The 24,132-nt window shown below is 42.9% G+C and overlaps 2 protein-coding genes and 2 long non-coding RNA genes across 5 annotated transcripts; 2 read left to right on the plus strand and 2 right to left on the minus strand.

The window, feature by feature from the left end:
* Positions 1 to 4,907: 4,907 nt before the first annotated feature.
* Positions 4,908 to 11,540, minus strand: FBXO5 (F-box protein 5). Of its 2 annotated transcripts, none has more exons than XM_083732658.1 (5): positions 11,264 to 11,540; positions 8,873 to 9,568; positions 8,014 to 8,104; positions 6,206 to 6,379; positions 4,908 to 5,881 (listed from the first exon to the last, which is right to left on the minus strand). In XM_083732658.1, the coding sequence occupies exons 2-5, from the start codon at positions 9,526 to 9,528 to the stop codon at positions 5,630 to 5,632; spliced, it is 1,173 nt and encodes a 390-aa protein (XP_083588784.1). In that variant the 5' UTR covers positions 9,529 to 9,568; positions 11,264 to 11,540; the 3' UTR covers positions 4,908 to 5,629. The 2 variants fall into 2 exon arrangements, with proteins under 2 accessions (XP_083588784.1, XP_083588785.1); XM_083732659.1 differs by lacking the exon at positions 11,264 to 11,540 and adding an exon at positions 10,412 to 11,202.
* A 144-nt stretch (positions 11,541 to 11,684) lies between these two features.
* On the plus strand, positions 11,685 to 20,963 carry LOC310841629. Its single transcript, XR_014562629.1, has 3 exons — positions 11,685 to 12,003; positions 12,544 to 12,605; positions 20,868 to 20,963. It is a non-coding gene; the product is annotated as an uncharacterized lncRNA (long non-coding RNA).
* On the plus strand, positions 12,623 to 16,032 carry LOC310841701. Its single transcript, XR_014562706.1, has 2 exons — positions 12,623 to 14,893; positions 14,962 to 16,032. It is a non-coding gene; the product is annotated as an uncharacterized lncRNA (long non-coding RNA).
* MTRF1L (mitochondrial translation release factor 1 like) lies at positions 16,863 to 23,376 on the minus strand. Its single transcript, XM_083732655.1, has 8 exons — positions 23,041 to 23,376; positions 22,687 to 22,766; positions 22,093 to 22,276; positions 20,797 to 20,960; positions 20,292 to 20,409; positions 18,597 to 18,733; positions 17,378 to 17,605; positions 16,863 to 17,293 (listed from the first exon to the last, which is right to left on the minus strand). Exons 1-7 carry the CDS (start codon positions 23,369 to 23,371, stop codon positions 17,390 to 17,392), a joined length of 1,230 nt encoding a protein of 409 aa, XP_083588781.1. The 5' UTR covers positions 23,372 to 23,376; the 3' UTR covers positions 16,863 to 17,293; positions 17,378 to 17,389.
* Positions 23,377 to 24,132: the final 756 nt, after the last annotated feature.

The following is a 24,132-nucleotide window of genomic DNA, read 5'->3' on the forward strand; positions in this document are numbered from 1 at the left end:
ATTTCTGGGTTAGCAGAGTCTATAACCTGAAGCATATGTAACCCGAGGTACCACCGTACTACTGTGCTACACCACTTCCCTAAGAGGGAAGGCAGAGTAAACGGGAAAACATCACAACAGGTAAATTTAGAGAAAAGTAGCACTGTGCATTTACAGTTGCCTTTTCCAGTGTTTGAACATACCAAGGGGGCATGTGGAGTAGTCCATCTCCTGGCATCCTTGCAAATGGATATGCACAAACATCAGAAGGGAGGGGGCATTTGGTAGGGATGTGGGAGACGGCCTTCTTGGTAGCTGCTCCCAGACGTTGGAACTCCTTTCCTCAGTGGCGTAGCATGGGTTGTCAGCACCCGGGACAAGGCAAGTAATTTGTGCCCCCTAACCCATGGATTTGTGCCCCCTAACCCCCAGATGTTGCGCCCGGTGCGGCCGGCCCCCCCCGCACCCCCCACGCTACGCCACTGCCTTTCCTAGAGAAGTTAGATTGGCTCCCTCCTTGTCCTTCTGCTGGCAAGCTTTTGGGAACTACCACTGCTTTTAATGAAAAGGCTGCTGATGAGCTCTTTTTATTGTAAGTATTTATCCTGGTGAGAAACCCGATTGCTGAATTCTGCACTAGCTGAAGTTTCTGAAGTCTTCAAAGGCAGCCCAACATATAACCTGTTACAGTAATCTAGCCTAGGTTACCAGAGCATGGACAGCAGTAGTTAGGTTATCCCTGTCCAGATAAGAGCACCCACAGATCTCCCTTCACCCTGCACCTACTTTCCAACTTTCTGTATCCCTGCTTGGTACACCAAAACTGTAATACGGTATGACTTGAAGATAGTTTACTTAAAAACTGTAGGCAACATTTATAACACAGCACGGTGAACAATTATAGCTCTATCATGCCCCTATGGCTTACTATTTCAGGGTTTCTGTATGGGATTCCCCTTGATTTTTGGAAGTCCTTTGCTCCACTTCCTGAGATTTTAACTTCTTGAAATTTAATTTATATATTATTTAATATTGCATTTTTTTTATTATAGTAGGCCACATTGACACCCAGGTGGTAAAAAGGAGGACCTCGTTTTTTAAAATAATGTGACCTCTTCCATCCTCTACAGAAATCTTGCATTTACCTTTTCATCATGAAGCGATTAAGATTCATAAGAGATGCCTTCCTGACACCAAATAATGTAAGCAGGCATAAAAGAAAATATAAAGATATGCAGAAGAACTACATCAGATCATTGTGGCTCCTCTCTCCTTGCTGATCCCATCTCTTTCATTCCCTGCAACCCTTTCAATCTGAACTTGTTTTGTGGGTTTTCTGTAAAATTATAAAGTCTAAACATTGTTTTTTTTTTAAATGGATTCAGGTGGATGTCTGTGGTTCTCCAGGGTGGTGTGGTGGGATCAAGAAAAAAGTTGTGGATCATGCCTTGTAACTCATAAAATGAATCAAAATGCACTGTAATGTTTTTCTTCTCCCATTCGAAAACATGTTTTCCTAGGACATTTGTGTAATGCTGCAACAGCCCCATCGTGTGGTTTCCTTTAAGCTATGCGATAACTAAGCAGTCACTGTAAAAAAAATAAAATGGTGTAACTTAGGCCAGTTGAAGGACCTTAGAAAAGATACCAGCCCCATGCAATTTTCGAGCAACCTACATTTTCAAAGCAAGAATGTGGCATAATTACTATTAAGTACCTAAAACTGCATAAGGCAAAGCTAAGGCTATGTGCAATATAATACACAATCAATGCCACAGAACTTCTAACAAACTGGAAGAGAAAATGTTTTGTAGGGAGCAACATTTCACTGTTAGGTTTCCTTAAGTGCAAAAAGTTGGTAGCAGTGTCACAATATAGCTGGAATCAAGGGGATACATCCAGTATATGAGCAAGAACTCAAATGGGCTAAGTGCCACACCCCTGTGCATACAAGTACCAAAGGAATCCCTGCAGTAAAATAAGCTCTCATACATAGAATCATAGAGTTGGAAGAGACCACAAGGGCCATCGAGTCCAACCCCCTGCCAAGCAGGAAACACCATCAGAGCACTCCTGACATATGGTTGTCAAGCCTCGGCTTAAAGACCTCCAAAGAAGGAGACTTCACCACACTCCTTGGCAGCAAATTCCACTGTCGAACAGCTCTTACTGTCAGGAAGTTCTTCCTAATGTTTAGGTGGAATCTTCTTTCTTGTAGTTTGGATCCATTGCTCCGTGTCCGCTTCTCTGGAGCAGCAGAAAACAACCTTTCTCCCTCCTCTATGTGACATCCTTTTATATATTTGAACATGGCTATCATATCACCCCTTAACCTCCTCTTCTCCAAGCTAAACATGCCCAGCTCCCTTAGCCGTTCCTCATAAGGCATCGTTTCCAGGCCTTTGACCATTTTGGTTGCCCTCCTCTGGACACGTTCCAGTTTGTCAGTGTCCTTCTTGAACTGTGGTGCCCAGAACTGGACACAGTACTCCAGGTGAGGTCTGACCAGAGCAGAATACAGTGGCACTATTACTTCCCTTGATCTAGATGCTATACTCCTATTGATGCAGCCCAGAATTGCATTGGCTTTTTTAGCTGCCGCGTCACACTGTTGGCTCATGTCAAGTTTGTGGTCAACCAAGACTCCTAGATCCTTTTCACATGAACTGCTCTCAAGCCAGGTGTCACCCATCTTGTATTTGTGCCTCTCATTTTTTTTGCCCAAGTGCAATACTTTACATTTCTCCCTGTTAAAATTCATCTTGTTTGTTTTGGCCCAGTTCTCTAATCTGTCAAGGTCGTTTTGAAGTGTGATCCTGTCCTCTGGGGTGTTAGCCACCCCTCCCAGTTTGGTGTCATCTGCAAATTTGATCAGGATGCCCTTGAGTCCATCATCCAAGTCGTTGATAAAGATGTTGAATAAGACCGGGCCCAAGACAGAACCCTGTGGCACCCCACTAGTCACTCTTCTCCAGGATGAAGAGGAACCATTGATGAGCACCCTTTGGGTTCGGTCAGTCAACCAGTTACAAATCCACTGAGTGGTAGCATAGTCAAGACCGCATTTTACCAGATCCTTTACAAGAATATCATGGGGCACCTTGTCAAATGCCTTGCTGAAATCAAGGTAGGCTACATCCACTGCGTTCCCTTCACCTACCAGGCTTGTAATTCTGTCAAAAAATGAGATTAGGTTAGTCTCACATGACTTATTTTTCAGAAATCCATGCTGACTATTGGTGATCACAGCATTCCTTTCTAGGTGCTCACAGACTGTTTGCTTAATGATCTGCTCCAGAATCTTCCCTGGTATTGATGTCAGACTGACTGGGCGGTAATTATTTGGGTCCTCTCTTTTCCCCTTTTTGAAAATAGGGACAACATTTGCCCTCCTCCAGTCTGCCAGGACTTTGCCTGTTCTCCAGGAATTCTCAAAGATGACTGCCAGTGGTTCTGAGATCACATCTGCCAGTTCTTTTAATACTCTTGGATGCAGTTCATCTGGCCCTGGAGACTTGAATACATCTAGACTAAGACTAGCTAGTAAGATTTGGTTATGTGGCCAGCAGCATTGCACAGGTGACATTGCTCTCCTGGCTTCCCAACACCTCCTACTGTCTGGCAAATGAGCAAGTGGGCAGGTATGTGGCCTGCTGGTGGTAGTCAGTGAAGAAGAGCTCTCGAATGGGGTGTTGTGTGGGTGGGGAGGAGCTGAACCAGCTCAGAATCTTGTTGGATTCTCAGCCTGCTCTGCTGCCATCAAGTGATACCATTGAGAGTGATAAAGGCCCAATTGCTGTGCCAGCTCCAGGAGGGTGCAGTGTCCTGAAACCCAGCATAAGCCAAGTTGAGTCCCAATTCCAAGGGCAACACCAGAGAGTAGTTAAACAAACCAAAGGGTCAAATGCCAGTCCATGTCCAACACACCAAGCAAGGTCTACATTCGTCCCTCCTCTAAAGAAGCTCTAGGGTTGGAAAACCTGGAGTCAGTCCTAAAGGCACAACCCAGTGGAGTTCCCAAAACAGCCAAGCTACGGTCCCAAAACAGCCAAGCTACGGTCCTTCCAATTTTGATTGACTTCAAGCTGGGTTTGCTGCAGCTGTGCTTCTCCACTTGATGAGGCATGTGATACTCACCTGCCCTGAGCCTTATCCAGCTGAGTGACTTTAAACCTCCTCCCAGACCTAACAAGCCCTATGGTCTTCACCTGGTCAACTAGTTAGACCTTCCATTGTTCCCGATGCTTTGGAGCATCATGTCCACGGAGATGGGGGCACCTCTGGTTCTGGAGATGTATCTCCTTCCTTTGGCTCCTGTGAACTTTCAGCTGTTCCCTCCCTCAATATCCTCTGATTTCCTGTAAGATTTCCTAAGCCCCCAAGCTCCCCTTTCCCATCTTCCCCTTTCCCATCAAGTGTCCTTCTTGAACTGGCGTGCCCAGAACTGGACACGGTACTCCAGGTGAGGTCTGACCAGAGCAGAATACAGTGGCACTATTACTTCCTTTGATCTAGATGCAATACTCCTATTGATGCAGCCCAGAATTGCATTGGCTTTTTTAGCTGCCACGTCACTGTTGGCATACCAGACAGAGCTTAAAATGCTCCCACTCTCTGATAAGTTCTTGATTTCTAAGTATGGTGAAATGTTCTCTCTAGCTGCATGTGTAATATCTTTCAAGGAACTCTTTGTTATGAGAGGATTAAAAAACACAGTTCTTGTTCTTATTGCTCAGGGCCAGAGGTCAAATGTGACCCTCCAAGCCTATTTGTCCCTAGTGACTTTTCATTGGGCCTGAACTGTGATGTACACATGGCTAGCTTGGCATGGTGTAAGTGACTACCTCCCTCATTGTATGGAGTTCTGTTCATGCAGGAATGTACTTGTCTCTAGTTATTTGTGTGCTGTAACAAACATAGTGCTAGTATTATTTATAAAGTTAAATTTATTTTTCAGCAGAGACAGACAAATATTTAAGTATTTACAAGTATATAGGCAGGAGAAGCATCTTGGATTTGAAGAAAAGTAAAGGGATAACTGGCCATCAGGATATTTGCCCAGGAATGAAATGGGGGCATGATAAACAGTATTGTTTCAGCAGTTATGAAGACCAGAGTGGTTATTAATCCCAGTCAGATCCAATGCTTTGAAAATAATTAGAGAAAACTTGGTCAATAAATATTTCAAACCGCAAATACAAGGGTATTATTGCGTATTTAGCAAAAAATGCATTTCATATCCATTGTCATTCAACAGTAAAGTTCTAAAAGCTTTTGTAAGGCATGAAGTCTGAATACATTAAAACAAAAGCTCATTTCTTAAAACAAATTTATTCTACTGAACTTTCAAAACCTAATTCCACTTTCTGTCCAGATGCTGCACTCTCCATCCCTTTAAAACAAATTGAATTTAATTTTTTTGGGTGAATACCCTTTTTAAAACAGCAGGTAGGACATTTGGAATAGCAAATTCATTTTTAAAAAATTTAAAAGCATCTAACCCACTGGAAAAGTTCCAAAATACATTTATGTTTTCATTCTTTTAAAAAAATGGTTTTAAACAAGTCACTTCTTTCTTTCATATTCACTCTTTTGGACTTCCAAATCAGGTTCCATGGTACAACAGCAACAGCCTGTCCCTCAGTTCAAATCAAAGCCTGCGTAAATTTTGTTTGCTTTTTTTGGTACCAGGAAGGGGTCCTAATTTGAAAGAGGGCTTCAAAGACTTTCCACTTGAGCAGTCCTTGGCACTATGGTAGCTGCATAAGCACTTTGTGCAAAAGTCAAAACCACAGCCTTCACGGATACATGTTGCCCTCTGCAGATGGGAATCATACTTAGCAGGTGAACCACAGTAGCTGCAGACTTTCAGGCTTTCAGTGTTTTTCAAAGTCATGGCAACCTGTTGAGCAAAATAAAATATTTTCTTAAAGGATTTTACTTTTGTAAACATCTCCCTGAATCAAAATGAAGCTCATTTAAATACACACCATGTTTTTACAGCTTGCTTGCCCTTCTAAAAAGAATTTAAGGCTTCCCCTACTTCAAATTCTATTGTCAAAAGATACAGCCTGTTAAACAGTTCAATATGTTGCTCGCTTAATCTGGCTTCACAAGGTTCGTACTGTATAAGAATAACTGGCACATGATAGGGGGCCATTGTACTTGAAATTATTACTAACAATGTGGCATCACCAGAAGCCACTCAGAATTAAAAGCACTTTACCTCGGAAAACTGTGTGTACCGGCTGTAGGAGGAAGAGCTCTGGTTGTCCACCTTGATTCTGGATGCTTTTTTAGAGTTTTGTGCAGCAGATACTTTCTGAACGTGAGTTAACGGTTCTCTACAAAGAGTGTATTCCCTTGTATCACCCTGTCTGGAGGCCTTCAAGCTGTTATTCTGCCAAGAAAATAATGTTTATTAGAAGACTGTGGATTAAAAAAGAAAGTGAAGTGCTATTTATCAGTTAGTATACACACACGTCGGAACCTGCTTTTGTATTCAGGGAGTAAAGAAACAAAAGCAGAATAAGGAAATTTAGCAGATACTTCGGAGACGTCTTCCTTCTATTTTCTGGCACTATTCCTACAAACGACTATCTACTATCTGACCAATAGATGGCTCAGCACCTTTGCCAAATCCTCAGGAATTTTCATGAATAAAAGACCCATGGCGTATAACAGGCCATACTAACTCACAGCTTGTACCAGCCCTCCAGGTGGCATATGGCCCAATAGCCTCCAAATGTGTCTTTGGGGACGTTATTAAAAATTGAGGTATTAAAAATTAGATCCTCAAGTGTTTTTTGCTTTAGGAACTTCCAAAGAGAGCTATACAAATATGGATTGGCTGGCAGGCTACTAAATGTATTTGTAGGCCAATTTCTTTCCCAAATTTATTTGCAAGACTGGAACCAGGGCTTAAAAAAAATCTATTTGATGGACTGCCAGTAGCAACAGCCACTGGCCACATTCACAATCTAATCTTGGTTTAATAAGCTGAGATGTGTTTGAGGTTCATAGAAGTATAGAGTTGGAAGGGACCACAGGGACCATCTAGTCCAACTCCCTGCAACACAGGAATCTTTTTGTCCAATGTGCAGGCGTCCACATACAGCACCTTTATGTAAGCATGCATGCATGACAGGAAGCCTCTATCTGTCATATATTTCTATTCCAACTGAACTGGAAACTATGGTTAATATCGCCCAAACAAACCAGGTTCTGGAAACCAGCTTTAAGCTACCTTTCATATTCTGACTTGTTTAGAAGCCGTTTCCTAGTTTGGACATAATGGGAAACTAGTTAATTGCCGCTTCCTAGATTGTATGTTTGCAAAGCGCTGTGTGTGGTTGTATGAAGTTTCGGAATATCTCAGATGATTAAAACAAGATTTAATTGTACAGGCATTGCCACTGGCAACCCAGCATATAGACTCCTGGCATGCTTTGCTGCTTGCACAATTGGTGGTGCAAAACAGTTGCATGCAAAGCTGACCAAGGCCCAGCCCTTACTCTTGAGCCTTGCCACATATATTAATCAGGCCCTACCAAGTTATCTGGCACAAATAAAAGCAGGCTAACAAATCCAGCCAAAACTTGTGGGCCTGAGAAAACGAGCAAGCTACCTTTACAGGAGGGGTGTATATACCTTTTCAGCCCAATGGCCAACATGTCAGTGGTGGGTGGGGCCAGAGGGAAAATTGGGTGGAGCAACAAATCCAAATTGTGCCTTAGTACAGTAGACTAATTCCTATGCATGTACCTCTCTACCCTCATAGAAGGAAGAGGCATCATCAGAATTCATGGAGGCATTTCAGCCATGCATGAAGACTTGGGAGTACAAAGGAGAGCCTGTGAGGTGTGTGCCCTGGACCAGACAGAGCCTGAGGTTCTCTACCTCTGCTTTTTAGCTTGTGTTAGCAATCAGAGGCTTGCAACAGAAATAATAAAACCCCCTGCCCCAGTTCCTAGATGTGTAGGTGTTTCAACAATAAAAACAGGACTTAGAATGGGGGAAAGTAGAGATTCTTACCAAAGTCAATTTCAGTGCTTTGTTATACATCTGGAAAGCCCACTTGTCATCTTGTAGAATTTTTTTCCACGTAGTGCTCACTTTAGCCACACTGTTGTGAAAAAACCCATCAGTTATATTCAGAAAATAAGATCAAATCCCGTTGCTTAACCAAGTAAACAATTCTACCTACAGATACCTTCAAGGCACCATTTATAAACTTTTCCATTATTATAAATCTATAGGGAACCTCAGTGCAGAGCTGTACATTCATCTCCCTCCTATGCCCTTTTAGAAAGGATGTGCACGTTTCAGAAGTGTCCACTCTAAGCTTAGCACAGCATCGGAGTTGGACAGGTTCATATTCTATTTTGAATAGTTTGAAATGAAATAAAGGAAAGCAGAAATGATAAATGATAAAGGGTTCTAACATCTACAAATATAAAATTGTTTTCCCTACCAATGCCTTAACAAATTAAATTGAATGGGTAACATCCAATGTCATGTGAACAGACTTCCCCTTCCTCGCCTCACATGCTCAGAGGGTCTTCCAATCCTCCAGAATATATTTTGGAGTTTGGTGCAACTGCAAAGGTGAATAGAAAGAGGAATCCTGTTGCATAACCAACAGGTCTCTTCTACTGATTGGATGTCACCCAACGAAGGTCATTCTGAGATATTAATATTTATTGCCAGAGCACTGGGAACAGACAGTAAAAGAGAATATTTGCACAATAATTCATATGGGTATGCTAGCTGACACATGTTATGTCTTCATGCAGTATTCGTCCACGAGGAAAATTAGTGCACTAAAAATGGTCTCTTAAGCTTGACCTTATAATTCAGCTTAATGTACAAACACCATATTAAATGAACTCACTTTATCAAGTCCATATAGCTGAGATGTTTTAAGATACTTGCTAGTAGATGACTGAACTTTCCATGGAACAGCTCACCAAGAATGTCTAATTTATCTAGTCCCATTTTTTTGCCAATTAGATTCCTAAATTCCATGTTTTGCTTGGAAACAATCTTATCTAAGACAAGAGCCCATGTCTTTGGATTTCTTCTACTAGTTTTTTTCAAAGTTGAGCAGACAAGTTCTTCAAAATGGAGGACTGGAAGCAAATTTTTTCTTTGATTAAGATGGTGATTTGGTGTATTATTGATGTTTCCTGCCAAAGGCATGCTATCATCATGGACAGTAGATTCGTGCTGATTGCTCAACAAAGAGGAATACCCACTGTCCTCATTTCCATTGTCCATTTCACTGACACTCTGAAAATGCCTCCACAATATTTCTTGGTTTTCTTTGTTGTTATGTACAGGTTCCTCGCCACTTTGGATGCTGATACTTTTGGGACTTCCATTGTGCAGGTCACTGTAGAAAACCTTCTGATAGTCTTTATTGCAGTCTTTACAAAAGTCTTTATCATAATTAGCAATACAGAGCTCTTCTGATCTTTTCTCTGTTCCACCTGGTTTTAATGGTGAATGTCCACAGTGAACATAGTAACAATTAACATCACGTTTCATTTTCAAAGTGGGTTGTTTTTAAATATTGTCAGAATTGTATCTAAAACAAAAATAAAAAGACATTAGCCTTAAAATTATTTCAGAAGACAATCTGGAAGCATTGTTGAAGGGCTGTTCATTTGTTTTAAAACATTTAATCCAACACTTTCATGTTAATATAAAGTTACGCTGCAGAAATATAGGGCTTTTTATACATGTGATTATTTCTTACTGTTCATAGACAGCTCGCTTTAATACAAATGAACAAAATAACTTGCAAAACACATTTTACAAGGCATTTTACCTCCAGCAAAGATGAGGATAAACTGCCAAACTAAAAATTATTTACTCTGCATAGACATATTGTATGCCAGGTATGGAGCAACTTGGAAAGCTATAAAAGGAGGGCTACAAAATGGCAGATCAGGATAGATGGCCCTGAACTGGCATGTTTGTCCAATTCCCTGCTGTACAGTTAAAGCATTATCAGTCACATTTCCATCTGGGTCCTGGGGAAATAATGGTTCTACTTTCTGAAGGGTTATTAGGGGTTTCCCCTTCACTCAGAAGAAATAGCCTTTCTCCAAGGCGAGGCAGTCATGGAACCTAGTGGTGGCTAAAAAAAATACAGCTATGGTGCATTAAGCACACCCCAGTCCTTTTCTCAAGCACCCTTCAACAGTGAGGTAGTTTATAATGTGAAGGCAGTGGGGAAATCTGGATGCTGTTTTGGGCATTACACCCTAAAAGGCAGTATATATGCTGTGGGGGGGAAATATATTCAGATGTGAGGGAAGATTGCCTCACACTGCCGTCCCCAAAGGAACAATGAGAAAAAGCCCCCCACCCCCAATATCAAGGTGAGTGGCATTTTCTGTCTATCTGGCCTCACCCACCAACCCACCCCTATTCGTTGGTTAGAGCAGTCCAAAATCGCTGTTATTTCTCCTCAGCCCGCTGCCATCTCTGAGGGGTTGGGGAGGCGCCTTCTCAAGGAGCGCGGGAGATGGGAGAATGGACATGGGAGGCCCGCCCTGCCTGGTTTTCCCCTTAATGTATGTCTTTCTCGGGGGGGGGGGATATTAAGTCGCACCTCCGACCCCCCCCCCACCTCCCTCCAATTCAAGGCTCGAGCACGCGCTTAATGGCTGCTCCCACCCTGGCGGGCTCCAGATTACAGAAGCGAGGGAAGCGCAAACCCGCCCGCGCCCTGCAGAAATGGTGCCCACCAGGCCTCCCAAGGCAGGAAAAATAAGAGGTTGCGGGGCGAGGTGGAGGAAAGGATCTCGGGTGGGTGGAAGAGGCCATTCAGTGTTTTTTCACGGGCTCCCCAATCCATACCCCACGTGCGCTGTAAGGCACAATTGGGTGGGGGGAGGTGGTTGGCCGGGGTGGGGAGAAGCCCACCTCCTGAGCAGATCGCGGGATAATAAACGAGTTCAGTAAACGGAGAAGAGCCAAGGGGGTAAAGGGGATCATCATTTCCCGCACTTTAAAGGAGCTCCCCGTCCACTACGCGGGAGAGCGACGCAGGGCTTCTCCCGCCGGCGGGACTCCTTTCCAGCGTCAGTTCCCTTTAAGAGGGGAAAATATTGACTTTTTCATCCCATCCATACCAAGCTGGATCCTAATCCCTTCCCATCCATTCCTACCAGGCGTTCTTGGGGGGATTTGGGTCCCCAACATCGCCCCCTCCCCAAAGAGGGCATTGCAGCCTTGCAGGCGCCTCTTTCATCCCTGCTTCCCTCCCCTGTACCTGGAACGGAGGAGTCGATGCACTTCTACGTTTTCCTTCCCTTTTCTTCTTCCTCCGTCCTTTTCCCTAACGGGGCTCTTCCTCGGCGCTGCTTCCCCAGCCGCCACTAGCCCGCTTGCCTGCTCTGGGCGGAATTTCTTTGCCGGGTACTTTTAAAAACTTTGAATCTGGTATCCAAAACTAGAGGAGCCAATGGGGAGCCACCGCTGAAGCTCGGCGGCCAATACGGGGAAAGGGAGAGGCGGAGGCCAATGCCCGCTCGCGAGAGGCGGAGCTGCCGTTGGGGGTGGTTTTCCCTCTCTCTCTCTCGCCTGCCAAGTGGTTTTAAAGGCTGAGGGCGCGAGCCTGTGCTACTCGGGGCCTTGAGGTGGCGGGGCGGGGGAAAGGCGTGCCCATCCCCCGCCCCTCCCGCGCGCGCGCTGTCTTTCACGAGCTTTGGAGGGAGACGCGTTGGAGCGCGGGAGAGGTTGTGGCGCCTGCCCACGATTTCGAAAGAGCTCGCGCTCTCCTTCCCCGGGCCATTCTATTGGTCAGAGTCTGGCGCCCAGCCCTGGGCTCCTGTGCGTTCAGGAGACACCATTCGGGCCTGGCGGGCTCTCCGCCTCTTCAGACCTCTTGCCACGATAGTATAGTATTAGGATAACTGAGGAGGAGGAGGAGGAGGAGACGGAGACACGTAACACTGTACCGCCTCTTAGACATGTTCCATCTCCCCCGGCCTGCGGTTTTTAATATAACAGGTACAGGAAACTGGTATATAATTAAGTCTCCTTCTTAAAACTCGAGCTTTCACAATCCCGAGTATGATTAACTTGGCAGCAAGTCTTACTAGATTTCCTAAATTAATTGGGTTCTTATAACACAGACAAGAAACAGGGACCAGAAACTGACCTGGGAGTATTTCCTTCTTATGATACCTGATTTCGGGGGGCGGCGGGGGCGGGCTGGAGTGGATTGGTTTAAGGAAGGAGGCAGATTTCATTGTTCAGCTTCTCAGGTATTTTATTTTATACAGCCTACTAGTTTTAAGCCCTGCTAAAACTAATCCAACCCCCTGCACTGCAGAGGGTTTTCCTGTAAACAAGGCTTGGGCTATTATCTTTAATTGTAAGCCCCCATGTATTCAGGAGCAGAAGCAGGTTTAAGCTGCAAGTATGGGAGTACCTTCTATTCAATGCAGTAGTGCTTCTGATATTCTAATGGTGCAATCATGTCTTGCTGCAGTGGTCTTGGACAATGAAGCCCAATATTTAGTTTAATCTCTCTTGAAACTTCCCCAGCTACCTGATGGAAATTGCTCCCATTTCCGAATCAAGGACAGCTTGGTGAAGCCTTATCAAAGGTATAAACATTATGAAATTGCATTACACTTAATTTTGTTATTACCATTATTGTACAATAATAGAATACAATAATTCCACAATAGTAGAATTGGACAAATTATCCTAGTAGACCTCAGTTTAAAGCTACAGAAGGTAGTAAGATTCCTTCTGCCATGTCTACCCCATTTTCCACTGGTTTTAGTGAAAGTTGAATGCACCAAGGCTCTTTCCAGGTCATCAGTTTGCAGCAGTTTTATGTTTGTTGCAAAATATATTAATACATTCCCACGGCTATCAAGAGTGTTAACTGTGTGGGACTAGGGATGTACCATTACCCATCTTGCCCCCCTCCCCAAACACATCAGTTACAAAAGCAGCATGGAAGTGCATGAAAGGCACTTGGTACAATCCTAGATAGATGCACTAAGTAATAATTGTGACAGCTATACTTTCCTATCCAACTTTTAGAAGACCAGCTCTTAACAATTTTTATTAGCTTGTTCATAGAGCCTGAGAGCTATCCATAGATTCATTCAACAAATATCATGAATAAACACATTAACACTTCATGCCTCTGAAGTGTTTATGCAAATCTTTACATATAAATAGCAAACACCAACACATTACCTTTGCCTCCAGTTACAAAACTATCAGTGTTGAATAAAAATCAATGCAATACTTTGTTGTTGTTTTTTTAAAAAAACAGGGTTAGCAAGAAATACTGGCCCTTAGATAAGGCTATCTGCTAGACTGGAGTAGGGTATAATAGATAGTATGGATCTTTCTGCCACAAATTTTAGTACCAAAAGAATACATTATTTCCCCTCTATGTCTAAACATAAGGCAGCATATATAGGATACTTGTGCAGAGGGAAGAGTTCTATGCATAAGTCCCATTGAATTCCATAAGACTTACTCACAGGTAAATGTGAATAGGACTGATCCTAAAACTGATCTTAAACACAGTTGCAAGAAAGAAATGTTTTATTGAATTCAGAGACTTGCCTTTGGATAATCGTGTTTAGGATCACACTGTAAATATGCAGCATATTGGTTGAGATTCTCCTAAGTAAAAATATTAATATCACATTTAAATGTTTTATGATCAATAAAGAGCCAAGGCATCTTTCAGCAATACACAAGCTAATATTCCAACAAAGAACAATAAAAATACTTGGAAAATCTTTTACAGCAAATCAGCATATGAAATAAAATACTATGAAGTTGTTTTTCCAGAAGCAAATGAACTTCATATTTGAAGAATTTATTATTTAAACCTAACAAAAAGTTGTGCTTTTGAGATAGGCAAAGTCCTCCCTGAAATTCATTTTACTACAGCACGACAGTAGCTTCACTGCAGAAATGCTTTCTCAGCTTTTAGGACATTCAGGTAGAAATGATTATCTTAAATCAAGTAGTTTTAACTACCCTCACTTAATACAGCAACATAATTTTAATTTGGGTAATCTATCCTTTATTTTCGCCACTTGTAGATCCATAATTTTGTTGTGGCCTATAGATGAAACAAATTAAGATTACCGTTTTATAGCCATCATCTCATGTTTTCCTAAATTGTAAAATAATATCTTTGGACATAATTTCATTATCCCATGTTGAGAAATTATCACTACAGATAGCGGTTTTGTTCATGCCTTTTTAAAGGAAACAAGTCCTTATATGTAGGTGCTTCTTTCCTTGAAACAGTGAGACAGATGCTTTAACTTGCCTCTTTCAAGCATGCACACTCCAGTTATTTAGTTGTAGTGACGCAACAGGAAGACGTAGGCAGGAAAGAAATATGGGAATTACATTTAGGGTAGGTTTTCATCTTTTCTCAGTGATTAGAAAATAAATCTTATCACTGAGAACAGCCCTACGAAAGGTAAGGAGAAAGAGCATACTGTCCCAACAAAAAAAGACCAGGACTCTACTCTGCCTTTGATGTAATCATGCCAAGTGATAGAATTAGCTGTCTTGAGGGCAAGGAGTCAGGCTCTTCCACTGGATTTAATTGTTACAAACTGCCTTCGGGGCAGGGCGGTAAGGAAGGCAGTCCAACAGAAAGGGAGGGCATCTTTGAATCCTTCTGCCTTTGTGCTGTAAGCCATGATTCTTGAATCTTATGAATAAAAACAAGCCACCTATAATAGTGGCTTAGGTAGGCAACCTAAGGCCTGGGGGCCGGATGTGACCCAATCGCCTTCTCAATCCGGTCCGTGGACGGTTCAGGAATCAGCGTGTTTTTACATGAGTAGAATGTGTCCTTTTATTTCAAATGCATCTCTGGGTTATTTGTGGGGCCTGCCTGGTGTTTTTACATGAGTAGAATGCGTGCTTTTATTTAAAATGCATCTCTGGGTGATTTGTGGGGCATAGGAATTTGTTCACCCCCCCCCCAGAATATAGTCCGGCCCACCACATGGTCTGAGGGACAGTGGACCGGCCCACGGCTGAAAAAGGTTGCTGACCCCTGACCTATAACAACTACCAAGGACAGAAAAGTATTTCTGAGCAAAGGAAAGCTATCTCAGTAAGGCTCTCTATGTGGTGTTTTAAAACAGGTGTGTTTAAAAAAACAAACAAACATAAAAGCCCACACATTTCTTACCAGAGAGCTTATGTTAGAGTGTGTACAAGTGGTAAGAGATTGATCCTACTGCACTGTGAAAAGGGTAAAATGCTAATTTGTGTACATCATTTTTATCTTGGCTTTAACATTATAAAGAGTGCTATCACTGGCCTTATATATTGAAAGATAAGAGTGCAAGAAACTGAATTCTCAAGTTAAAGATTGTCGTAACACTAGTCCTCTCTTAGTGCAAAGCTTTTCCAATTTGTCCCAAGGAATCTCTTGGGACTCACTTTTCAACCCTATGATGTCCTTGCATATCTGGGACTCCCAAAATGTTTCATTGTTTCGCAACTGACTCTAATTTCCCCCCACCCTGAATAACAACAAGCAGGGAATGAAATGTAAAAGCTGTATGAAATACCGTATTGGTACATGTGCAAAGAACTTTAAAAGTCCCGTAACCCCCAGCAGTATGGCTGTATTCTGTTACAGGATGATGCAAGAGAATAATCACAGAAGCCTACTGAACTGCTGGGATAAATCTCCAAAGAGAATGTCAGACTGTTGCTAACCAAATCACTGGATCAGAATTTCCTAACTTCAAAAAAGTTACTTGATCTTCTGTGAGACATTTACAAATCACTATTAGATTACCTCAGCCTGAAACATGCAGAAGATATTGCTACAGGAATGTGTGCAGGGGTGTGTTTTCTTATTAGTAGCTGATTTTTTAAAATGAGAACTATCAAAATAAATTCTTCTTGAAAGTTTTCTACTGCAAGGTTGTACACAGGAAAGTAAAGTCAGGGGGCAATATCCAACAATAATTGGTTTGTGCAATGGAGCTTCCCCTTCATGCATGCCCGCTCCCAAAATCTGGTCCAGAGGGTTTGGGAAAGCCCAAAGGCAAATTAAGTGGGGCACAAAGAAAGGAAGTTCTGTTTAACAGACAGACATCCTTGTGCTAATTGGACAACTTTGTTGGATGTCCCCCGACATTTCCATCCCTATTTAACAAATTCCTGTCAACTCACTGTAGATAGAATTTCAGAGCAGATTATCTAGTGGAGTTTTTTTCACAGCACAGTCACAGGTGTGAAAAGCACAGAAAAAGGAACTCCGTATATAGAAAGCTAATTTGATCGGAGTTTGCCTCAGTGCAAGGAGTTAAACAGTCCACTGGAAAGCTGTGAAGATGATCTTGGACCTCTGCAGCTAGGAAGAGTAGAGCATTTGAGTCTGTCCTTTTAAAGACTTGCCATATAAAGCGAGGACTTTTATTCTTTTCAAACCAGCCATTAGGCACTTGCCTGTGAACCATAGGCTCCTCATTTCCTCTAGATTTCTGGGTTACGAGATAGCAGCTAAAATACCAGAGACCTAGACTCTTCCTTCTGTTTGAAGGCAGGCTCTAGGGGATATCAATGTGATGCCCTTCAGGCATTGTTATACTCCAACTCCCATCATTCCTGGTCAGCTTGGCCAGTGGTCATGGATGATAGAAAATGAGGTCCAGCTGGCTACCTCTAGGCAGGCTCTAAGGTTCTAAAGTTCCCAGTCAAATTTCCATGCGTGGTGGAAAACTAGAACATGTAAGTATGGGGTGACCAGCTATTTAGACAGCAGGATGCAAAGTGTAACAGTGTTCTCTTTACTCATGGGATACATGTGCATAACTGAGCCAAAGGATTCAACACAAGTAGGCTCAGATTTTAAAGAAGTTTCATTTAACATAACAGAGGGGCAACCAGCAAAAGCCCAATCCTCTGATTTGCTATGGCAGCACAGCTGTTAGAATCTTATGTATAATTTTCTAACAATGTCACGATAAATAAATTCAAATTTACATGTGGTGACAAATCCAAGTACCACTGAAAACAATATAATTTCTTCCAGGTTTTAGATTAAGGTATCAACATTGTAATAACTTAAAACATTATGTTAGCTTTCCTACTGCACTGAATGATTTTCGCTGTAAAAAAGCTATTCATTGTCAGTGTGTTCTCAATTTCTTGACCACCTCTGAAGAGTACAGCACCAGCGTCTACTCAAAAATCTGTCTCAAGTGTCAATTTGCTTAGCACCATCATAGCTGTCTGCTTCAAGAAGCAATTTGAGAATAATGCTAACTTCACCCTTTTTCACAGAAAGAGAGATATTTCAGTGTCAGGTAGGTCCAAAGCTAGCAGATGCAGCAAGCTAGTTGGTTGCATTCTGTACCTGTGGGGCAGATCATCTCAGCCTGGTTGGATCACCTTCAGAAATAACTTCCAATACAGTCTCATAATCAGCATATTCTCTTAGGGACTTTATCATGTCATCTAGCAGTTCCTCCCCCAACATGAACCTTTCAATGTCATGCACTGATCTGCTTATTCTGTGATCAGTAACACGATCCTGGGGAAAGTTGTAGGTTCTGATTTTCTCCGACCTTCCTCTGGACCCAGTCTAATCAGAAAAAGAAAAATTTGATCAGGGTTTTTTTATACCTTTTTTATACCTTTACAAAGTTAACATAACCAAAAAGACCCAGAAGATAAGCCCTCACCCTGAATAGCTTACACTCTAAATTGCTTGAGCAAAATAAATAAATGTAGTGTAACAGGAGAGGCTTATAGCTCTCTCCATTATGCTTACATCTAAAAAGCAACTACTGTAAATAGGAGAAACAGAACATGTGTAGTGCATCTCTTATAACATTTCCTGCTTCTGACAAATTGAGGCATCACTTCTCTCAGCCAGTCAAACTTTTAAAGGGAACAGGAGGAAGAGCAGATGCACTTGGAGGTGCCTTGGGCTCTCAGAGACACCCTGCCAGAATATGAAGAAAACAAGAGCATGCTGTATCTAGTTCCTTGGCGACTAACTGGGTTATTGTGCCACGAACAAGAGCTCAGATACATGCACGGATTGGATTGGAAACATATTAGAGATGCAAATGTATGGCATGAAGACTTAACAAGGAAAGTACTACAGGAAACTTATTTTCCCTGCATAAACAGACCAACTACTATACCGCACCTTCTCTGCCCAAGGTGCTACCAGAAGAACTGTGAGGACAGTTTCCTCGCCTTCTGAGCACAGCTATAAATGTCGGGGTGCACACTAATAAGTACTGTCATTAGTTTCAGGGCTACACTTAAGGATATTAACAGACCTGCTGGTAAGCTTTATGCTCACTTAATTTTATTTTATTTTAAGTTAGGTGTTAATTATTAAATTACTCTACATCACTGTGCTGTTTAAGAAACCTATTTTTTTCTCCACCACACAATGCCTATTAAAATTCCAAACTTCACGCTGTAATTTCTTCTTTGCGCCCTCCAGCCCAATTATATCATCAGCTCATGCCTTCTTGTCATGTTTGATGTACGTACTTGTCCCAGTAGAACTTAAACTCAAGTTTCCAGGCACTGATGAAGAGTAAATTAAACATTACCTGAATCTTTCTAGCAATTTCTGTTTTTCTGGTCTCTTCTTCAAGTTTGATACTGTATAGCTTGGCACGAAGGATCTTCATAGCCTTTTCTTTATTTTTTATTTGAGATCTTTCCTGCTGACATTCAGACACAACACCTGCAGCAGCAAGAAAAATGATGTCAGTCAAAAACAAGAAGAGTGCTAAGGGAAGGATGAAGGGCAACTTTCAAGGAGCACAGTGAGATCTGACAAGCAATTTAAGTTAAACAACTGCTAGTTTCTGAACTCAGGGCTTGGGGAAGTATATGCTACTGTAATGGCAGCAATGTGAAGCCTGGTGATTACCAAGATAGCAAAACGAAAGTATAAGCTCCAGTGGGAACAGAGCACTGTTCCTAGGGCCCATCATCCCTGACTATGCTGACAAGAACTGGAATCCAAAAGGATCTGGATACTCAAAGGTTAGTCAACCCTGCACTAGAAGCAGGAAGTCTGGTAGGCATTTAGCCCCAAATAGAAAACAACAAATACATTGCTATGCTATGTTTCAATTAAAGCAGAAAAGAGGGAAGGCACTGAGGACTGGAAAAGAGAAATAGGAAAAGCTAAATATTAAGTAGATTTGTAAGAAAGGAAGGATCTTGCTGTGATTATGCTTTACTACTGGTAGGTTATTCAGAAGGTACACTGTCTGTTGCAAGTATCATCAAAAGAGGTTGTGGAAACACAAACCCTTTGCACTGTTAACTATAACTAATTCCCACATACTCCAGGAATTCAATTACTATCTGCAGAATTCACACTTATGGTTGGTAATGAGATGTTTGTGATGAGGCTGCATTTTAATATTTTAATGTTTCAATATTTTAATGTTGTATTTTAATCTTGTTTTTAAGTTGTATTCATTCAACTTGTTTTTATTCTTGCTTGTTAGCTGCCCTGAGCCCGGCCTTGGCTGGGGAGGGCGGGGTATAAATAAAATTATATTATTATTATTATTATTGCTTCTCTACATTATGCTGCATGGGTTGGTCAGCAGATGGCTTCTTCCATGGGTCAACATCTCTGGGCCAAACACCTTCATCTAGCAGTGGTAATGTGTGCAGGCTTTTTGTGATCTCTGCATTCTGCATGCCATTTACTTCCCCCTCTGGTGGCTTGTCCAGTTCTCATTTTTAAGGGCATTTGCTGCCTATATCCATGCTTTTTTCCACTGTCTCCCTCTCACACACCACCTGCTTCCCACCTACACACTATTAACTACTTCCTGCCCACCTCTCCGTCTCCTCAGGTTCTTGTGTCCTGTTTCCTCCACCTCACCCCATGCTCAGGTTATTGGTTTATTTTCTAGCCACCAGCCCCTCACTTCCAGTTAATTCCACCCCACCATTTCTTCAGTCTTCTAGCCTGTCTGCAGCTTCCTAGCACCTGTGTATTATGTCCTTGGCAGGCAGAGGTCTGCAGCCACTCAGAGGTGGCCCAACAATGGCAGTAAGAAGGGGACAGCAGCAGTGACCCCTGTCACTGAATGAGACAACTCAGGCCATCAACTCTGACTGGCAGCAGTATCCACACTGACTCCTGGAATCTTCTGCCTACATAGCATTTGTATTACTACTAAGCCATGCTCCCCACCTCCCACCCCACATTGTTTCTGTAAATCATAATATGCAGAAACAGATTTCACCAAGGCAGAAAGAAAGCTGTAATGTACCTGTGGGAATATGGACTATTCTTACAGCGCTATCAGTTTTATTAACATGCTGACCACCAGCTCCACTGGCTCGTTTAGTTTCAATACGCAAGTCTTTAGGATTAATTGTCAAATTTATCTGCAATGTGAAAGAGACACACTCAACTTACGCTTTGTAAATGAACGGCAGATAATTCAATTTACAAATCATTCTTATTTAAAATGACAAAGCAAGTTTTTCACTGACACCTGGGGCACCCACCACCCTTGAAAACACTCTTCCGAAATAATAAGCTGCCTTCTGCAGAGAACTATGTATACCACCTAGAGCTCCTTGGCGGAAAGGTGGATTATAAATGAAATAATCAAGTAATAAAATAAATAATTATTCTGAGCATAGTAAATCTACATAAAAAAGCATATCTGAAAGCAGAATATTTGAGCACCTACTTAGAATCATAGAATTGTAGCGTTGAAAAGGGACCTTAGCGTCATCTAGTCCTGCAACTCTGCAACTGTATCATACCTCATCTGGTTGTGGTAAAATTGCTACAGTCATTGTGCTGGTGTGAATGCGTCCTTGCTTTTCTGTCTTAGGCACTCTTTGGACACGATGTACGCCCCCTTCAAACTTCATTTGTTTATACGTGTCAAGGCCTCCTATAACAGCAGATGCATGTCTCAAACCACCTTCAATAAAAATAAAAATGCACTGTAACTGTATAGTACAATCCATTTGGAAAAGTTCACTGAAGGATTTATATTGTGACTGATTAATTTAAGCTTACAACCAGAGTTTGTATTTTGTTCTTAATTTTTGCCCCGTTCCTAGAAAGTTTATAAATAACCGGATATACTGATAACAAACTTGTGTGTTATTGAGTTAAAGGCGGTATCACCATGCTAAGGAGAACCCCAAGGTTGGCAGAAGTAGAAAAAACCATCAGCATAAAGAACCTAAGACGCCCACCACCCACCCCATGTCACCCTCAAATAAAGCCAAACCATTAAGGACTGAACGTGAACAGCAGCCAAAGAATGCTGAGTGTCTGTTGGAGTAGTAAAGGCAGAAAACCAGCAGGTGAAGAAAGGGAATGGAACATCCTGAAAGAAGGAAGAGCTGGCTGGAACACCAAACAGGAGCATTCCACACCACAGTATTTTGTTGGGGGTCCCACTCATGTACTGTATATGATTGCTTTTACACTGGTTAAGTTCTGATCTTATTAACCAGACATACGTTCATGCCCATGGTTTGTACCTTTGCCTGCACATGCAGCCCCTTAATGCCACAACGATCAAACCAGGAAGTTTCCAATTAATCACAGTTTTCTGCCTCCAACACTCTTCCGGTCCATATCTTTGGTCCATTCTTTAGTGCAATCAGCCTATCATAGCCAACCTATGAAAATTCTCATTAATTCATATAATATTCCTATAAACTAGGTCATTATTATAACCAACATATAATAGGGTAAGGAACTGGCCCTCCAGTTGTTGTTGGGTCTAATTGGATGTAATTGTTGGATGCAATTTCTTCAGCAGAGTATTCTAAGAGGGTTACTGAAGGCAGCTTCACACTGTTTTTATGCTACTATTTTCATTTTACTCATGTGGTTGTCATACACAAGAGTGCATGCATCTTTAAACACTAGGTGCATACTGGGCAAACCTCTACAAGATTCCCAGACATGTTTGCTGGATTTCAATGATATATAACCATTCATACTCCAACACTCATATTTAGCAGCAGAAAAAATAAGATGTCCCCTGCAGCAATGTAATGTGTAGGGTGACAGCGGTCTATGCACTGGTTACTTACCTATGTCACTAGAAGCATATTCCAGAACTTCAAAATTCCACTTTTTATATGCAGCATACTGTTGATACATATCAAACATCTCTGCTGTGAACAGCATTGCTTCCTGCCCTCCAACTCCAGCAGTCACTTCCATGATGAGATCACTTCTATCTGTTTCTTCTGAAGGAATCAAAAGCAATACAATCTGTAACGAAAAAGGGATGCCTTTCTACCCAAATAAAATCTTCAGCCAACAGTATCCTATCACATACCTTGCTGGAACACATGCAATAAGAACAATCAATATATATACAGTTGTACCTTGGTTCTCGAACAGAATGCGTTTGAGGAATCCGTTCGACTCCCGAAACCGTTCGAAAACCAAGGCACAGCTTCCGATTGGCTGCAGAAACCAGAAGGACGTTCGGCTTCCGAAAAGCGTTAGAAAACTCACTTCTGGTTTTCTATCGTTCGGGAGCCGAAACGTAACCAGTTCCAGGCGTTCAGCAACCAAGGTATGAAAATAATATTGCATATCATATTCCTCTCTGGAATTGTTCCCACAATGAAAAGCAATGTTTTCAATAAAATTAATTAAAAAAGGAAGCTATGTACCTGGTGTTTCAATTCTGCTATCTCTTCTTGACAGGAAACAGCTTCTTTTTCCGCCAGCTTCCTCAAATCTTCATGTTCATCTAGAATACAGGTATTGTTAGCAAATAATTCCTGTAACGATAATACAACTAAAATACCCGACCCCTGCACAAGAATTTCAATGCACTAAATGCAAGTACTAATAGCGTTACATGACGGCGAGATGGGATGGTCCCTGCAGGAGAGAACCAAGCCCGGGAAGACTCGCCTCTCTCCCTCTGGTACAGGCGGTGTGGCAGCCACCACTGAAGCTGCGGCTTAGGGCAACGAGCGCCAAGCGGGCTCTGGCTATGGAGTCTGCCGAGGCGGCCTCACCTTCCTGCGCCAGGCGCTCCGTGTCGCGCAGCTCCTGCTCCTTCTTCCGCAGGAGGCGAATCCGCGCTGCCAAGTCCGGCCAGGAAGCCCCGCGAAGCAGCCCCGGCTCCTCCTGCTGCCGCTCCAGGAAGCGCTGCAGCGCCGGCAGCTCGAACAGCTCGCGGAAGCCAGCCTGGCTGCTGGAGGAGCGGCGAGGCGCCGTCGCCTCCCACCGCCCCGGCGCGAGGGCAACGGCGAGCGGCGAAGAAGACAAGACGCGCGACCTCCATCTCCGCTGCTGCTGCTGTTGCAGCCGCCGCCACAACAGACTGCGCGCAACGCTCCGCCACATGCCGACAGCAAACCACGCCCTCCCTTACCCGGAAAGTTTCCGCTTCCGGTCACGAGGTCGGCAACTTCCGGAAACAAACGACCCGGCCCCGCGTCCAGCATAGAGTTAAAACAAAAACGGGCAATGCGAACCGCCCTCACTTCGGGTTCACATTTGGACGGCGTTCTATGCCGGGTAGGAACCGCGTTGGCAAATCACGCAAGCGCTTCATTCCTGAGCCTCTTTAAGCGTGTTGGACCATGGCCGGGGAATACCCGGGTTCCAGTCCACACATACATGCACACACCGGATACGAGGCTCACTGAGTGGGCTTGTGCAGTCACTCAGCCGAGCCTACATGGCAGGGTTGTTGTGAGGATAAAGGGGGATTGGGAATTGCAAGAGCCGCGCGTGCTGCCCCGAGCTCTACAGAGAAAAGGCGGGAGATAGATGGAGGGGGATAATAATGCGTGGGCTTCTTTTGCTGGTACGGGTTGTCATGTGTTCAATTGGGCACTGTTGTGCAGGGCTTGCATTGCTAGTTCCCATTCACGGCAACGGCAGCAAAATCCGGAAAAAGCCGAAAAGATGCGACTCCCGACGGGAGGAAGGAGTCAAACTTTTCTATAAACATCATGAAATGAAACATTAGAGAGAGGTAACCCAACCAGAATGGTTGCCTCCCGGTTTCTGGGCAATTAATTGAAAGGTGCTGGGATGACTGACAAACACAGGTATTTGTTTACCTGTGTTGGTTGTCAATTTTGGATTATTATTATTTT

This window comes from Podarcis gaigeae (genome assembly GCF_964106915.1).
Source record: "Podarcis gaigeae genome assembly, chromosome: 3".
NCBI classification, from domain to species: Eukaryota; Metazoa; Chordata; class Lepidosauria; order Squamata; family Lacertidae; genus Podarcis; species Podarcis gaigeae.

What these genes read in the sequence shown, in the direction of transcription:
- MTRF1L (XM_083732655.1), bottom strand. Translation starts at nt 23,371, where the DNA reads ATGTGGCGGAGCGTTGCGCGCAGTCTGTTGTGGCGGCGGCTGCAACAG. An exon ending in GGAGCGCCTGGCGCAGGAAG is followed by an intron (nt 22,767 to 23,040) that starts GTGAGGCCGCCT and finishes CCTGTATTCTAG; the next exon opens with ATGAACATGAAGATTTGAGG. An exon ending in TAGCAGAATTGAAACACCAG is followed by an intron (nt 22,277 to 22,686) that starts GTACATAGCTTC and finishes TTTTCGTTACAG; the next exon opens with ATTGTATTGCTTTTGATTCC.
- FBXO5 (XM_083732658.1), bottom strand. Translation starts at nt 9,528, where the DNA reads ATGAAACGTGATGTTAATTGTTACTATGTTCACTGTGGACATTCACCA. An exon ending in AGCTATATGGACTTGATAAA is followed by an intron (nt 8,105 to 8,872) that starts GTGAGTTCATTT and finishes TTTTCACAACAG; the next exon opens with TGTGGCTAAAGTGAGCACTA. An exon ending in GGTACACACAGTTTTCCGAG is followed by an intron (nt 5,882 to 6,205) that starts GTAAAGTGCTTT and finishes TTTGCTCAACAG; the next exon opens with GTTGCCATGACTTTGAAAAA.